The 16,673-nt window shown below is 40.8% G+C and overlaps 4 protein-coding genes across 5 annotated transcripts; 2 read left to right on the top strand and 2 right to left on the bottom strand.

The window, feature by feature from the left end:
- Nucleotides 1-1,347: 1,347 nt before the first annotated feature.
- Nucleotides 1,348-4,769, bottom strand: LOC126784248 (U-box domain-containing protein 51). Its single transcript, XM_050509728.1, has 8 exons — nucleotides 4,610-4,769; nucleotides 4,445-4,521; nucleotides 4,073-4,194; nucleotides 3,499-3,976; nucleotides 3,319-3,420; nucleotides 2,538-2,966; nucleotides 1,502-2,281; nucleotides 1,348-1,392 (listed from the first exon to the last, which is right to left on the bottom strand). Exons 1-8 carry the CDS (start codon nucleotides 4,767-4,769, stop codon nucleotides 1,348-1,350), a joined length of 2,193 nt encoding a protein of 730 aa, XP_050365685.1.
- Nucleotides 4,770-5,674: 905 nt separating this feature from the next.
- On the top strand, nucleotides 5,675-9,776 carry LOC126782945 (peptidyl-prolyl cis-trans isomerase CYP57). Its single transcript, XM_050508303.1, has 10 exons — nucleotides 5,675-5,983; nucleotides 6,076-6,254; nucleotides 6,355-6,456; nucleotides 6,539-6,645; nucleotides 6,783-6,924; nucleotides 7,275-7,500; nucleotides 7,610-7,649; nucleotides 7,838-8,030; nucleotides 8,586-8,726; nucleotides 8,942-9,776. Exons 1-10 carry the CDS (start codon nucleotides 5,764-5,766, stop codon nucleotides 9,074-9,076), a joined length of 1,485 nt encoding a protein of 494 aa, XP_050364260.1. The 5' UTR covers nucleotides 5,675-5,763; the 3' UTR covers nucleotides 9,077-9,776.
- Nucleotides 9,777-10,897: 1,121 nt separating this feature from the next.
- Nucleotides 10,898-12,713, top strand: LOC126783091 (protein ALP1-like). The gene has a single exon (XM_050508489.1). It carries the CDS (start codon nucleotides 10,937-10,939, stop codon nucleotides 12,461-12,463), a length of 1,527 nt encoding a protein of 508 aa, XP_050364446.1. The 5' UTR covers nucleotides 10,898-10,936; the 3' UTR covers nucleotides 12,464-12,713.
- Nucleotides 12,714-13,750: 1,037 nt separating this feature from the next.
- Nucleotides 13,751-16,041, bottom strand: LOC126783100 (RNA-binding protein 2-like). 2 transcript variants are annotated; one of them, XM_050508500.1, is made up of 8 exons: nucleotides 15,904-16,041; nucleotides 15,596-15,717; nucleotides 15,321-15,464; nucleotides 14,931-15,228; nucleotides 14,714-14,775; nucleotides 14,372-14,453; nucleotides 13,969-14,105; nucleotides 13,751-13,865 (listed from the first exon to the last, which is right to left on the bottom strand). In XM_050508500.1, the coding sequence occupies exons 1-7, from the start codon at nucleotides 15,944-15,946 to the stop codon at nucleotides 14,008-14,010; spliced, it is 849 nt and encodes a 282-aa protein (XP_050364457.1). In that variant the 5' UTR covers nucleotides 15,947-16,041; the 3' UTR covers nucleotides 13,751-13,865; nucleotides 13,969-14,007. The 2 variants fall into 2 exon arrangements, with proteins under 2 accessions (XP_050364457.1, XP_050364456.1); XM_050508499.1 differs by having other exon boundaries at nucleotides 13,762-14,105.
- Between the last annotated feature and the right edge of the window lie 632 nt (nucleotides 16,042-16,673).

Below are 16,673 nucleotides of genomic sequence, written 5' to 3'. Positions count from 1 at the left end.
ACGAAAAACAAGGCATGAGCAGAAACAGAAGAAGCCCCTGATGCGTAGAAGTAATAGTAGGGAAAGGAATTGTTGTGCAGTAGTCCTGCTGTTGTTGGCATCACTGGACCAGAAGGAGGCATGTCGTAAAAGTACTTAAAACGCGGTGGGGGAGGGGCCCATGAAGAAGATGATGGAGATGATTGTGATGCTTTTGGTGGTGATGATGGCGGTGAGTGTGGCGGGGAGAAGTAATAGATTTGAGGCGGTGGCGAGGACTGGTGGACTGGTGGTGGGGATGATGGAGGTGGTGGTGGTGGTGGATGTGACTCTACTTGAGCAGGAGGTGGTGAACATATGACTGGACATGTAGTACATTCACTAATACACAGAAAACCAGTCTCTGGATCATGCATTTGTTCACCATATACAAATCTAGCAAGCATCATTAGTCCTATAATCCCTGCCTTGAAACCCCAAGGAACCCATTTTTCTATAATAAATACCTTGGAATTGCCCATCTGACTTATGAGGCATAACCTTGAAAACTATAAACCAAGTTATATGGTCCAGATGGGTTTTATACAAGTGTGTGTCTGGCTCTTTGGAAAGCTTATTCTGATTCTTCTCTTGTGATGAATGGTATGTTGGTGTAAAGGAGTACTATACTAACCATTTTGTTAAACTAATTTACCAATTAAATAAGTAAAAAGCCAACTCCTGAATTCAAATAGAAGATGAGAAGGAATAACAATCAAAGCGTCTTTCACAATCTAATCTTTCTGTGATGCATTTCTGCAAACATAATCAACCTTTGTGTGGATCAATATTCTTACCTTACAGTTTTTCACTTTATGCTGCTTGTTTATACTTTCCTTCGCTTGGTGGACTTCCTAATTCAATTAGGATATCCCACAAAGTGAATTTTCAAATCGAGTTTAGTGACCTGAGTATCAAAGTCTTATGACAATAATTAGGCCTTCATTGTTCAGTAAAGTATTAGATTCTTGCATGCAACTTTCATTTTTAGTTATCACAAAATCTCATTGAGCTTCAAACTGCAGATGGGAAGCAAGCTCATTGGACAAAAAAAGAAGACGGGAGTTCAGGTACTGAGGCACACCATGGACAAGAGTTACAAGACTACAAGGCAAAATCTTTCAACCACTAAAGAGCAGTGTAAATCAATTAGTGAAATAAGCCTGAAATATACATTTTTCTTGTTGGAGTAAGTAACCCGTAAGTGATATCCCTAACTGCCTTTTTTTTTTCAACTACATATAGTTCTTCAGCTTCTTTACCTGTAAGCAGCTTTTAACTCTGTGTGGCATTGGATGATAACTTCACTGCTCTTAATTGCGGTCGCGACTATCTCTTACTTCTGTCGGAGCCAGTACTCATTCTTGTTGGTTCCTGCATATTCAAGAATGAAGTTGAGACCATAGCACTAGTTTTGAAGAGAATAAAGACCATTTGGCCACAAGTGGAGACAAATTAAAATAAGCATGATTTAGTTACTAACCTCACTACTACTTGTAATGTAAGTTAGTGAATTGGGTGCATGATCACTATAAGCACTTCTGCTATACATATTACCAGTAAGTCCATCAACCTTACTTTTACCAAAATCTCTTAAGCGGTTAAGTTCTGGCACTATAACTTTACCAAGATCTGGCCTATCCCTCTTTCTTAGCTCTGTGCACTTCAAAGCCAAATTAGCAAAGTCTAGAGCCTCTTGAACAGGCCAGTCTAGCACTGTGGGATCAAGCATATCTGCAAATGTTCCTTTCTCAATGGACCTCCTGACATGGTGTGAAAGACCCATAGCAGGCTTGGCTGTGATAATCTGGAGTAGTACTATACCCAAAGAGTATATATCTGACTTTGTTGTTAACATGCCTGTTTGCTGGTACTCGGGATCTATGTAACAAAATGTGCCTGCAGCTGAAGTCATGTGACATTGTGTGACCTCATCAGCAACTGATGCTGGAACTAACCGTGCTAGGCCAACATCACTAATTTTGCTCACATAGTTACGGTCTAAGAGGATGTTGGCGGGCTTAAGGTCTCGGTGCACAAGAGGTTCTGGCTTTGCTTGGTGAAGAAACAGCAGTGCTGTTGAAATCTCTGCAGCTATTTTGAACCTTTTCCTCCATGAAATTGGTGGGGTGTTACCTCTTCTAAGTAGCCGGTCTTCTAAGCTTCCATTGTCCATGTATTCATACACAAGGCATCCGTACTCAGGGCAGGCACCAAGTAGGAGTACCATATTAGGATACCTAATGCAGCTCAGGACCTCAACCTGCAGGTCAGGACACAAAGTGTTCATCAGAATTATCTGTCACAAAAATAGGTTCACAAAATCATACTATAACTCGGAAAATCTGTCATACATATGGACCTATTTGGCATGTTGTTCTAAGATTTTAATTGAGGGTTCCTATATCTCTATGAAAGCAATTCTTTGCTTTTTGGTCTAAATTTGAGCCACAACTATCTGTCATCATCTTAATTAGTCTGGTTATGGAAATTGAGCAAAGTTGTATCCAATACCGTACCTCCTGTTGGAATTGCTTCCTCCCTTGAGCAGCATCAGGCCTTAAGACCTTGATGGCAACTGGCGTGTGGTCAAGTTTCCCTTTGTACACAGGTCCATATCCTCCTTCACCAATTTTCATTGAATCTGCAAAGTTGTCTGTGGCTTGTTCAATCTCTTCTATGGTATACTTTCTGTATCGAACATCATTATGTGCCAAAGCTGACAATGCGCGATTCTTCTCTTCTGCCTCTCTCTTTGCCTTCATCTCTGCTTGTATTCTTCTCTGAGCTTCCTTCTCAGCCAGCCTCTGAGCTGTCTCAGCTGCTTCAATGGCAGCTTTGCTCTTGGCCTTCTCCATCTCTACAATGGCAAGAGCGTTCTCTTCAGCAAGCCTGGCTTCGTGAAACTTACGAGCCTCCTCCTGCTTCCACTGATCAAGCTCTTTGGCCTACAAGTATTCAAAAGATAGCTTTAGTATCTTCTTGATACTCAGTGCATCATAAAATATGTCATCTTTACTGCTACAACTTCCCTTGTAATCCGCTTTACAAAGCATAGCAAGCAAATGAACATGGATTGCTCTCTATGATATCCCTAACGACAATCTTTTTATAAACTATAACCGAGTTTAAAATATGTGACTACTCTCAAGTGAAAACTATAGACAACAAGGATCATACTTTGATTCGGTGGATAGCAATGAAAAGAGTTACTGACGAAGATAGCTGCCAACATTCTTCATCATAGTAAAAGATGTGATATGAGGTATAACCGTATAATTGAGTGTATAACATATGCACCTTATTTTTGGCCGAGATAGCTTCTTTGCATGCAGAGCTGTACATGTCCATTGTTTGTTTCAATTCCTGCTTCAATCTTTTCATTTCAGCTTCAATCTCCCTCTGTAATGAAGCAGATAACAGTTGGACAATAGCTTCATATATAGAGGCTAAAATTACACTTTTATACTGTGCACTTACTGCAGATTGTCTGGATGAGTCCCTAGGAGAACTAGAGAAATCTAAGTTTTGGCTAGAGATATCCACTGATCCAAATGAATGTATTGGAACAGAAAATTCATATTCTTCGGCAGTGGAATTGCGGGCGCTACTTATTGAAGACCTTGATCCTGTTTCATTTTGAATGTCAATATTATCTAGTGACAGATTCATTGGAGCACTCCTCGTCCTCTCGCGTGTTGCAGCCAATTTCTCTTGACCAGTCCTTGTTCTTTCCCTTGTTGGAGTTTTAGCAACATTTTCGCCCACACTTTGTTCAGTTGGTGACTGAGTAGGGAATACCTGCACAGGTGGTTGTTTTGGTGGAGTGACAGTATTAACCACAGGCCTCCTAGCAGTCCGCACTGAGAGCATCTTCCCTTTGTGAACCACATATACGGAACAAAACTCCGGCACAGCTTTTGACAAGCTGCTGGGAACATCCAAACCTTTGAGCCTCCTGTCATCAGCACCAGATCGTTTAGTTAGTGATACATGCAACTTCAGGTTACTTCTCAAATAAGGTACTTATTTTGATCGAGAGGGAAATGAAAACCTTGTAAGAGCATTCCTTGTTGATGCACCAACTACAATGTTGTTAATGTAGTTGGAGGTGATATAATCCAATATTGCTTTAGCCACATCAGGTTCTTCAAGAATAACCTCTTTCACCTGAATCTGAAATTTAAATACAATTCCATCTTGTAGTCAATCATTTCTGTGATGCTTTTACATTATTTACTAGCTTCAATTTAGATACTATAGGGAGTGAAACCTCAAAATCTTACATAAACCCTTTTTATAAATCAGCCAATATGTTATATCCATCCATATTTCTATATATCTTAACGTGACGTACGTATAAACATTGTTTTTTTTTTCATAAAAGTTTACTGATTTAGAGAACTACAAGTAACAAATTACATACCCCTTTGCGTGCACAGTATCCACGGAAAGGAAGGAACACATTGTGATGATCACTCTCACCTCCATCACCATCATAATCTGCAAAAAGAATTCAAGAACAAAAAATTTAGGATTGCTGGCCTTGCCATTTGTATACACATGGTTATGAAGAAACTATGATACCTACTATGACTTTTTTGCTTGACATGAATCAGAATGATGTAAGGGTTGGAGATAACAAGATGATCAATGGCCCACCGGACAGCGGTGTTGCTGTTCTTATTGTCCTTGTCGACGGCGACCGCCGTGGCGTTGATTGGCGTGCTGTTGTCATACGTGGTGGCCATGTGAAGAAGGGAACGACGTAGGGTTACTGGTTAGCGGGTTTCAGCAATGGCGGACCGGTAGCTGTGAGCTTCCGCTGCTACAACCACTGCCGCCGCACCGAATGTGAATCTGGCGAGAGTGTAGAAAAGTTGGATGGGTACGCGAGAAGGAGGAGAAGGTTAGTTTCCGTTAGCAAAAGTGGAAGGGAGGGGATCGCCATTGTTGCTCTCTAAGTTTGCAAAAATGGACGTTACTGGCTACATTTTAGCATGCCACCTCCTCCGTTGGCTTCCATTTAGCTTTTTTTGATTTTTTGACCCGGCCATGACCAAAGTAAACAAACTAATTGCATTTTATGCACAATTGCTTCGAGAAAAATTTATCGAATTAAACATATATATAAAATATTTCAATTGACATCATGCACTGTTTTAGTCTTAATCTCAATCAATGTGAATCTAGTAAGTGTAAATACTTGAGACATTGAGTGTATTTACCAACGCATATTGGGTATTCTCAGTTTTCTCAATATCTTAACCGATTTAATGAAATTTCTTCAAGTATCAATTTAGTCAGTATTTGGATCAACATCCACAAAAGATATCATAGAAAAATCCTGCTAGCTTGTTGCTCACAAACTAGTGGGAGTTAGGACTCGAATATTACATATTTAGATTTCACATACTAGGCTATTCGACCAACTTCATTGACAACGTGTAATCATTCACGCTTCCTATATCTAGTAATGCGGAAGAGAAGTGAAGAATTTAAGAAACAAATCATATAATCATAAATCCACAATAGAAAATGAAAAACAGTAATAATCGAAACAGTAAAGAAAAAAAAACCATTGTAATTAAAAAAGCCCAGTCTACCAGCGCGGGACCTTAAACTAAAAACGACGTCGTGCTCTCTATTCAATCCAATTCCCAGGCTCTTTCTTCCCCAACCCGATACTCCGATAGCGATCTTCTCCTCACCGGACTCGAATCTCCGGCAAAAAGCTCCGTCGCGATGTCGTCAATTTACGTGCTAGAACCACCGACGAGGGGCAAGGTGGTGCTGCAAACGACCCACGGCCCTCTCGACATCGAGCTCTGGCCCAAAGAAGCCCCCAAGGCCACCCGGAACTTCGTCCAGCTCTGCCTCGAAGGCTACTACGACAACACCATCTTCCACCGCATCATCAAAGGCTTCCTCGTCCAGGGCGGCGACCCCACCGGCACCGGTGAAGGTAAAAATTCCTCTTCCTTTTAACGCATTCGTAGTAATAATTCGGATTTGCTTCAATTTTAGGGTTTTGAAGTTCTGGAGCTGTGTGATTAGGTGGCGAGAGTATCTACGGCGGTCTGTTCGCCGACGAGTTTCACTCTCGGCTTAGATTCAAGCACAGAGGCTTAGTTGCTTGCGCCAATGCCAATAAGCCTAATTCGAATGGGAGTCAGTTCTTCATGAACTTGGACCGGTGTGATTGGCTTGACAAGAAGCACACGATTTTCGGAAAGGTGAAAATGATGACTTTGTTAGTTTCGTTTTAGCTGGATTGAAGCAATGTAGCAATGTGGAGTTTGTTACTACTTACGAAGTGATGCATTTGTGTTCCAGGTGACTGGGGATTCGATATACAATTTGGTGAGGTTGAGTGAGATCGAAACCGATAAGGAGGACCGGCCACTGGACCCACCGCCGAGGATATTATCAGTAGAGGTAGCTACATGTGTTTCTTAAGTAACTTTTGAGCTTTGCATATTTCTAATTTGGGAGTTTTGTCTCGTTGTCTGTGTTTTAGGTACTGTGGAATCCATTTGATGATATTGTCCCGAGGGCGCCTTCACGTTCGTTGGTCCAACCGGCAGATGATGCTGACAACAAGGAGCCGAAGAAGAAAGCTGTAAAGTAAGCTTCTTTGTGTGCAGATTGTAACTCAAACATATCTGTTTGTACAGAAAATGCTATTTTGCGACAATAGATGGTTCCGAAGATGCTTTACTGCTTGTAGCTTATGTCATCTGTGGCTTTGTCTGACAATGCAGAAAGCTGAACTTGCTGTCCTTTGGAGAAGAAGCTGAAGAGGAGGAGAGAGAATTGGCAGCTCTAAAGACAAAAATAAAGAGCAGTCATGATGTTTTGGATGATCCTCGTCTTTTGAAGGAAGAAGTTCCAATAAGCGAAGTGGTAAGTACATGATATTTCTTCTGATTCTGTTGATATCAAGTGTTGAGAGTTTACTAGTTTGTAAGTCCATGGGCGATGTCTAAAATAATCATGTAATTGTCAATTGTGAAGATCTTGTGAATGTATTTTCATTAAAAAATAAAAACCTTTTATGTATTTATGAAGTGTTTTGTGGTATCTGAAATTTTGTTTTCTGATCTTTTCATGCTCATGAAACCTTTTTGTTTTATATATCATGACTTACTGGTGCCTAAAAATTCATTTCTATAATATCTGGTTTCATAACATCATAGAATAAGCAATTGATCATCAGTAGGATTTACTTTGTGACTTTTCTTTTTTTGATGCAGGATCCCAAGACAAGGCAGGTCCAGTTATCTGTCAGGGAAGCTCTACAATCAAAGAAAGAAGACCCCTTGAAAAATTCCGAATCACAATTTTATAACTCTCTTAGTTACAGTGATAATGATGACGATGATGATAATGAATCCAACTTTGATGCACGAATGCGTCATCAAATACTCAGGAAACGGAAGGAATTGGGTGATCACCCACCAAAGCCAAAGTTGCTAAATGGTAACCATTTTTCTACCCTATATAGAATATGTCTTGGATTTGCTACCTCCCTAAAATGATGCCTGTTTTGCATTGCCTCAGTAATTTGTGTCCATTTGTGCATATGCAGGGAGCTCTAACTTGAAGCAGCGAGAAGTAGCTGCAACAAGGTAAAAAATTATTTGTTTCTCAAGTGTGTCCACTTGTCTAAGAATTTATGGCTTCAATAGTTTCCTCAGTGATATAAATGGGAAAGAAAGGGAAGTTTACCGGGTCGAGGGGATGTTTCTATAAAAGATTACAGACTGATACATATTGGAGTATTTTCAAACTAATGTCTTCATTTTCTTCTTGTCAGGTCGAAGGCTGAAAGTGATGATGACCAACCAAAAGTAGAGAAGCTGTCCTTGAAGAAAAAAGGGATTGGATCTGAGGCCAAAGCCAACCGCATAGCCAATGCTGATGCAGACTTACAGCTGTTGAATGAGGCTGAAAGAGGGAGACAGTTGCAGAAACAGAAGAAGCGTAGGAACCAAGGACGAGAAGAAGAGGTATGTTATGTCTTATTGGCTCTTATTTGTATCGTTTCTGTGAATTATCTGTTTACTTTCTTGTCCTCTGCTGGATAAAAAATCGTTTTAGTATATTACATATAATAATATATATGTTAGCAGTGGATGTCATTGAAGGGTGAAATGTGAATAACCTATGACTGTTCATCAAAGGACTAAGCAGATTGGGAATAATGCATGTAAGAAATCTTTGAAGGATGAGTCTGAATTACCAGCGAAACTAAGGCATAATCTAGAGGTTACTAGAGGTAGAAGAGCAGTATATTATCGTCTTACTTCAATTTCTTCGAAAAGCATATGAACTATTTTTATACTGTTCATTGAAACCCTTGCATCTTTAGATGATATAGAAACAGCCAAGTGGAAAGCGGAGTGACAGAATGTGTTTAGAATTCTGTTTTGTGTGAAATATGGAACTCTAATTCTTTGTGTGCATATAAATAATGTCCATCTCATTATCATATTTGTCTATGTTTCTCTTACCACATCATTGTGTAATGTAGCTACTAATGAGACTATTTCTCTGGATTGTAGACAATAGCCAGACTCGAGAAGTTTAAGAAGACCCTGATTGTGAAGGCCACAGCCCCAGAAAATGAATCTGGAGGTGGCGATGGTGAAGATTTATCTGATTGGCAAAAATCTCAGTTAAAATTTGCTCCTGAAACTGGAAAGGTGAGCTTCTCCATGTCATAGTTGCTAATGTGAAATTGCAGTAGAATAGATTATGTTCCTTACTTGTGTGACTGCTTTAAGGGTTCTTACAAGTTCCAAAGGGATACTGAAAAATAATGAATATCGGGTTTATTTTTAAATAAATGACATGACCTTGTTGTGTCCTAGCTTTCTACTCTTTTGTGGCTTACGTTTTCTTGTAAATCATTATGCAGATGACTCGCACTGAGGACGTAAATGATTATGTTGTGCATGACCCTCTTTTGGAGAAGGGGAAAGAAAAGTTCAACCGGATGCAAGCAAAGCAAAAACGAAGAGAGCGAGACTGGGCTGGGAAATCTCTCACTTGACCTCCCTCTGCCATACTCGGTTTGTAGAAATATATCTGAAAGTTTATGGAATCATGAGAGTTGCATGCCGATTTCCTTAGTATGTCATGTGCCTGCTGAAATTGTGCTCAGTTAGCCACACTTTTAGTTCCATGAAACAAGTGGAATTGAGGCGCATTGTTCGTCAGCAGTTTCACCACTCTCATATTGCACAGGCTCATCATTTCACCAGCTGTATTGACGAAGAATGTGGCTTGTGCTCCTTCCAACCTTCTCTGACTGACTGACTAGTCTCTTCTGCAGAATATTAGAATAGACAATCTTGATGCGTAGTTTTACTTGAAGCAAAGTCCAGTTCTTCTTCTATGTGGTCTATTTGTTTGGAAATTAACTGCAGTGCAGGGTTTTACCGTTTCAACTTTCAAAGCTTCTGGACATAACGTGTAGACTTGGTTAGTCCAGGTGGGTTTGTAATGGAGCTCGACCGACCGCACTTTGTTGCCTCGGCGGCATGGAAAATCCAATGTATCCAGCAACCAGCACTTTGGGCAAGTTCCATGCCTGCTTCCATTGACCATGTCCAATATTGCCTCAACCAAACTGCTTTCTTTCTCAAAACTTGCCTTTTTCGTTTTGTTATGCTCGTTCCAAATACCAGGCAAATGGTAGTGCTAGCTGTTGATTTTCCGCGTATTTGATTTGATTATCGACTTATGAAATTGATGAGCCAACGAAACTTACAACGCATCATTTCCTCATTATGATCTTGAGTTCACATTAACTTCTACCGAACAATTGTTGGATACAAGTTATAGTTTACACCTTTGGCGCTTGATGCAGAGCTGCTCTTCTAAACTTGACGAATTCGCTTTCAGATATCTTTACGAGATAATTTCTCTAAGAATACACAACATGTCGACTCTTACACCGCAGCTGCGATTGATTAAATCAGTTTTGAATTCCTTGCCTTCATTTTTGTTCAATTGTGTCATTCTCACGCAGGAGGTCAAAAGTAGAACCTAGTAGTAGTGTGTATTGTTCAATTTGCTACCACATCCTACGTTATATATGGGTGGCTGTAGCCAACTGTGCCCCCATGATTCTCTACAAGGTTCCCCAGATTCAAAACCCTATTAAAATCCTCCATTCTTTATCGAGATTTTCAGAGAACCTGCTAAGCCTATCAAGAGGATCCAAAGATCCGGGGGCCCCACAATATCATGCTGGGCCACTAAAGGGCCGACATTTTCCACCGAAATCGTCAAAAGGGGTTGAAGTTCCGTCTCCTTGTATAGAAAGTAACATTCGAAACTTGCCCAGCAATCCAAATCCTTTACTTCTTCAATTTTCTGATAATGATGATGATGATGAAATTACAAAGCGAGTCACCGTCGAACACCTATGTACCTACCACCGCCATTTATATAACGCGTTCACACCTGGAACCCTTTTGCGTCGTCTTGTTTTGCTTCACGCGTTCACACCTGTAAATAGATAACCGAGTCAACCCCCTGTGTGGCACGTTATTCACCCCTTCCATCTTGAACACATTTCAATCAAATTCATTCGTCGATACTAATTTCTTGTTAAGAAAGAAAATACTCTCTTAACCTATAATGATTTTCTTCTCATTTCATTTGCATACATCATTAGATTTTAGTTAATCATTAGATTAGATGGTTAATATAACACTGTTGTATTATATTATTCTAATCCCAACAAGTAGTGATGAATACAAATTCTAAATCCCTACCTCCCTTTTCCCCTAAATTGTCAATCTTCGTGTTCACACCGTGTACACACACAAACCCCATATAAAGGATTTACAGTATTCAATGCCAAAGACCTTTCTCTCTCTTTCCTCTTTCTTCTCTCTTCTATATGAAAATCAAACCACCACCCAACCCGGACCCAGAACACCCCGACCTCTCCTCCATCTACTCCTTCCTCCAATCCTCTCTCCACCACCAAATGAACAATGATACCACCAAGAAACGGCGCCGCAAGACCGACGGCGACGGAGCCCCCCCGGGAAAGCAGGGAAAGATGAAGGACCTCAAGGGGATCATCACTACTCTATCGCTTCGAGAACAGCAGGAGAAGCAGGAGGAGAAGGTCTCAAATGACGACACGTCGTTTTTGGAGGAGAAGCAGAACTACCAGACGACCAAGACTAAGGCCGCCATGCTGGACTACTACTCCGATATGCAGGGCTACTATTCCGAGGTCGAGGAGTCCGAGACCGTGAAGCAGAAGAAGTCGAGAAACGCGGCGGCTGCTTCTGTGGCTGCGGCGGTTGATGGCGGAAGCTCCGAAAAGAGCGTGAAACCCGGCGGGTCGGGTCAGCACAGGAGGCTTTGGGTCAAGGACCGGTCAAAGGCCTGGTGGGACGAGTGTAACCAGCCGGATTTTCCGGAGGAAGAATTCAAGCAAGCTTTCCGGATGGGGAAGGCGACGTTTGATTTGATCTGCGAGGAGCTCAATTCGGCTATAGCTAAAGAGGACACTACTCTCCGGAATGCGATTCCGGTGAGGCAGAGGGTCGCGGTTTGTTTATGGAGGTTGGCTACAGGCGACCCGCTACGGCTTGTTTCGAAGCGATTTGGGCTGGGGATATCGACTTGTCATAAATTAGTGCTCGAAGTTTGTTCGGCTATTAGGACTGTGTTGATGCCTAAGTACTTGAATTGGCCGGGGGATGGGGTTTTGAGGAAGGTGAAGGATGAATTCGAGGCGATTTCGGGGATACCTAATGTTGTAGGGTCTATGTATACCACTCATATTCCGATCATTGCTCCCAAGATCAGTGTGGCAGCGTATTTTAACAAGAGGCACACGGAAAGGAACCAGAAGACTAGCTACTCTATTACGGTGCAGGGTGTGGTGAACCCGAAAGGGGTGTTCACCGACGTGTGCATAGGATGGCCTGGTTCAATGCCGGATGATCAGGTGCTGGAGAAGTCGGCTTTGCATCAGAGGGCGGGGAATGGCTTGCTGAAGGGTGTGTGGATTGTGGGGAGTTCGGGGTACCCTTTGCTGGATTGGGTTCTGGTGCCGTATACACAGCAGCATCTTACTTGGACGCAGCATGCGTTCAATGAGAAGATTGGGGAGGTTCAGAATGTATCGAAAGAAGCGTTTGCGAGGTTGAAAGGGAGGTGGCTGTGCCTGCAGAAGAGGACCGAGGTGAAGCTCCAGGATTTGCCTGTGGTTCTTGGGGCTTGCTGTGTGCTGCACAATATATGCGAGCTGCGGAACGAGGAAATCGATCCAGAGCTGAGGTTTGAGCTTGTGGATGATGAGATGATTCCAGAGGTTCCTTTGAGATCACAAAGCTCGTTGAAGGCCAGGGATGCCATTGCTCATAATCTCTTGCATCATGGCCTTGCAGGCACCTCTTTTCTCTAGGAAGATATTCGAATTTTACTTCTATTCTTTTTTTGCTTACTAATTAGTTGTATTGTTGTAGAAGTCATTCCTCCTTATTTGTGATTTCTGTAAAGAGGCTCTGTAAAACTTAGATACTTCTCCCTTCCACAATTGGATGATTGTAATCCTTATAGGGTAAGTTATACATGAACAAGATCACACATTGTAACGTAAAGATCCATACAGTTCAGTTACCAGATAAGAGATGAATGAAATTGATATTCTTTTGCTTCTAAGATGTGAAATGTTTTTTAGGTGCTTGGAAATGTGACCGTCTCTTAGTGCATGCGGGTATTCTTCGTTTCCCCTATGCAATATGTCAGTCGAATATTTAAGATTTGCAGTAGCTGGATGAGGGCTATAATTTAAGACCTGCAGGAAGCTTCATCATTCATAATATATCAAGGCCATCTGCTCCCTAAAGTCAACAGGCATTTTCCATGCTCATCACTAAAGCATGAAACACCACTGCATGTGAAGGAATGACCACTGACGTCCAGCTCAAACTATCAGCAAGAGCATATTGTTTTATTTTATTAGATTTTATTACATAAAATTCTGTTTAGTTTTGAATTTTATCGTAGTCAGTCAGCAGTTTTCTTTCTTGTGCAGTTGAGAACAATGCTCATTTTCCTCCTATGATGCAGGCAGAAATTTTAAAATGCTATATCATATCCATACCTGATACAGATACGCGCTGGATACACCTTGGATACATATCCAAACCTATTTTGACATATATTTGACTTCGAATACGCGTTTGACCAAATAAACACTTCAAGGATACATTTTTTGATACATTGTAGGGCCATTTTTGTCTTTCTTCATCAATTAAAGATAAAACCCTATTCTTGTAATTCCTTTTTTGGTTAACTTCTTGCTTATTTTAGTAAAGCTTGTATCAAACAATTTAATTAACCTCTTTTCCATTATTGTTATACATGCAAATTTATGCCAATAGTTTCAATAATGTTTATATTATATATATATATATATATATATATATATATTATAGTATATATTAGTTTAATAATTAAAAACGTATCTCATATCATGTTTTTCTTGAAAATTCACATATCATGTATCCCCGTATCACACACCCCGTATCCGTACATGTGCATCATAGTTTTCCTCCTTTCAACAATCTTCAAAATACCTAAGCATCTTTAGAAATTGTTTAAAAAGAGCTTGCAAGCTTCTAGTCCATGAATAAAAAATAATATTGCATCTTTGATTCTATCATCAAAAATCTTGCAATCTTATAGTGAAACCTGAAATGATCTTCTTATAGTGAAACCACGAAATGGTTCTATGTCAGTGGGTTGAGTCCAAATTCAGGGACCCTCCTTTGTATCGAGCTGCTCATCTATCATGCCACAACCTACATATATCACTCTAAGCTTCTAATCGTTGATCTACACAAATGACTGACTCAGTATTGAAAAGATCTGCGCATCTTTGGACAAAGACAAGGGAATTCATACCAGCAAATAGCAATTCATTCATCAGTGTCGGCTTCCACTTCATTTCTGATCAGAATCAGATGGTAAGCGGAAAGGGAAATGTGCAAATTGAATCCTCAATGGAAGGGAATCAGGCTTTTTGTCATCAAACTTGTAACCTGCGTACAGACATACATCCACATTTCAGATGTTGATACGTACTTTATTTTTCCTCAGATTGCTCGAGATTAGTGAAAACTTTATCAACTCATTTTTCCATGCAGGATGTGAAAAATCTACGTATACTGCCAATATTTAAACATAAGATATTCTGAATATAAAGTGACTAAATCAAAATACTGAACAGACTTGTGCTACGCAATGTAATGAAACAAAATAGTTTTACAGTCTAAGCAGAGACAGTGGGAAATTGCAAAGATGATACCATGTAGAACTTCCATAGCAATCAAAGCACATTTTGGATCCTTAAACCCCACGAAGCACAAAACCATAGCCTTATCTCCACTCTGCTATCCAAACACAGGGAAACTATAATCAGAAGCAATTCAGGAGCCAGACATAAATGGTAACAAACAACAGTTTTTGCAGGGCAAGATGTTGTTGCTAGATGAGACTATCTACCATAGCCTTATCTCAACTCTGCATCACTAAAAGGTAAATCTGACAGGAGCAGTTGCTTTCCTCTGTCAGTGATCAATGGCCTTTCAGTGTAAAAACCTTAGATGATAAGATTACTTGATGAAGTTAAGAAGATGAGTGCACTTACACGTCTAGGCTCCTTGTGAACTACTTTGATTTCTTGAAAGACAATGAATGGACGAAAAAGATCTTCATCATAAGTTAAGGTTTGAAATGACATGAGGAAAGGAATGAAACAGCATATTTCAGGCAGTCACTTTTACTGTAAACCATAAGCTGAAAATGTTGCATACCTAAAACATTCACAAGCATGTGAAACAGACATGGTATAAGCAAAAGGATACGGCCTACTTCTCTTCTGGTACAGTCAGTGGGAAGTCCATCTACAAACAAAATGTTTGATTCCCCTTTTAGAACTGGGAGACCATCCCCACTCCTCAAAGGCGCAGACCTTTCTCTACTAATGTCAGTTGAAATACTCGAACCAATGCCTGCTCCAACCTCGTGTCTTTGACTTAGTAAAGGCTGAGCTCGTAAAGAAGATGAAAAACCCGCCCCTGCAGTTACAGCAAGACCAGGTCCAGCACGAACACTAACACTCACAGCATCTACACCATAAACCCCCGGCGCCACTGATCTTATCTGCAAACCCACAAAATACACACAATTCTCTCACGCATACAATACATGCACAATGTACACAAACAGATGTCACGAGGCTCAAAGTAACTTACTCCAACATTCTGTCTTTGAAGCCGATGACTATTTTCCAAAGGATCATATAAACTAGTGCCTGTTGTTACACCAACACCAGTATCAGACCGAACTCTACCTCCCACACTATCACCTATCCCATACGGCCCTAAGCCCAAGGGCTTCTGCAGTAATCAAAAAACATATTTCTTCACGCATGCACAGTTGCACACATAAATCTACAAGCATTACACAAATATATAAATCCATAATCACAGACTCATATCAATCCAGAATTGGCAGTTTAACTTCTTACATCTCTATGTAGAAAATCCGAAGAATAATTCCTCAAATCGGTAGGGGTAAAACTGTGATTCGACAGCAACGATGGTCCTTCGGATGATAAGTAACCAGGAAAATTGGACTTTGCTACACTGCCTAGTAAAATATACATTCTTGATCAAATTTCAACGAGAGACAAATCGTTCATGAAAACCCTGTGCATTATACAGCAGCGATGTCATAGAGGAATTCTGAAGACGACTAGGAAATTGACCGTGATTTTGTGCGGGAAAAGTGATTATTGGTGGCGGTGAAATTGAAGATATGGGAAAACCGAAAAACCTCGTTCGGGTGGAGCGCCGTATCTATGGTAGGGATCCGCCATGGCTTCCACCGGTTTGAGTTAGAGTGGCGGTGAAGCTCCAGTTAAGCTTGGCAACTTGAACACTGAACAAGCCCAAACTCCGAACCGAAGCTCTTTCGCTTTGGACTCTGCACTTTAGGTTGAAACGACGCAGTTTGGGTGGTAATTGTGGGCCAATACGGATTATACCAGTTTAGTGGAATGGGCATGAGTGTTAGTACGACTATTATAGAATGGGCCTCAGGAGTTGTTTTTGTTCAAAGATTACGTAAGGGTCGACCACCGGGCTCGGGCCGGGCACTGACGATTTTTTTCAATTTTTCAGGCCGGGTCAGGCGGCTTACTAATAAAATCGAGGCCCATGAGCTACTCACATGCCCGGGTTACACTTTTTCGGGTCGGGTCGGGTCCATTATATTTTATGTGTAATGTATATTTTTTTATAAATAAATAAAATATGATAATTACTTAACTAAATATAGTACAAAAAATAAGAAAAATAACTAAATAATTTAACATATATAACAAATAAATACATATAAAATTATTAATTTTAAACATAAATGAGTTTTGGACGAGCTTTTGATCGGGCTTTTTAGGGCTGGGCTGGGCTTTGGTCTTTATGGGCTTCAATGGGCCAAGCCTTGGGTCGGGCCGAGGCTTTGGACCCTCGGCCTCTACCCAGCCTTATACCCATAAGACCAGTCTTTGACCGGGCCGGATCGGGCCAGTCAGGGCCTTGGGTTTT

Source organism: Argentina anserina, chromosome 2 (genome assembly GCF_933775445.1).
Source record: "Argentina anserina chromosome 2, drPotAnse1.1, whole genome shotgun sequence".
Lineage (NCBI taxonomy): Eukaryota > Viridiplantae > Streptophyta > Magnoliopsida > Rosales > Rosaceae > Argentina > Argentina anserina.
The sequence above is the reverse complement of the archived record's forward strand: the minus strand, read 5'-3'. Positions and strand labels throughout refer to the sequence as shown.

Coding starts and splice junctions, on each gene's coding strand:
- LOC126783100 (XM_050508500.1), bottom strand. CDS start 15,946: ATGGCGGATCCCTACCATAGATACGGCGCTCCACCCGAACGAG. Junction 14,776..14,930: donor TACCAGAAGAGAAGTAGGCC/GTATCCTTTTGC, acceptor CTTATGATGAAG/ATCTTTTTCGTCCATTCATT. Junction 14,454..14,713: donor TTCACAAGGAGCCTAGACGT/GTAAGTGCACTC, acceptor TTTGGATAGCAG/AGTGGAGATAAGGCTATGGT.
- LOC126783091 (XM_050508489.1), top strand. CDS start 10,937: ATGAAAATCAAACCACCACCCAACCCGGACCCAGAACACCCCGACCTC.
- LOC126782945 (XM_050508303.1), top strand. CDS start 5,764: ATGTCGTCAATTTACGTGCTAGAACCACCGACGAGGGGCAAGGTGGTG. Junction 7,650..7,837: donor CGAGAAGTAGCTGCAACAAG/GTAAAAAATTAT, acceptor TCTTCTTGTCAG/GTCGAAGGCTGAAAGTGATG. Junction 8,727..8,941: donor TTGCTCCTGAAACTGGAAAG/GTGAGCTTCTCC, acceptor ATCATTATGCAG/ATGACTCGCACTGAGGACGT.
- LOC126784248 (XM_050509728.1), bottom strand. CDS start 4,769: ATGGCCACCACGTATGACAACAGCACGCCAATCAACGCCACGGCGGTC. Junction 3,421..3,498: donor ACTCATCCAGACAATCTGCA/GTAAGTGCACAG, acceptor GCTTCATTACAG/AGGGAGATTGAAGCTGAAAT. Junction 2,967..3,318: donor CTATCTCGGCCAAAAATAAG/GTGCATATGTTA, acceptor GAATACTTGTAG/GCCAAAGAGCTTGATCAGTG.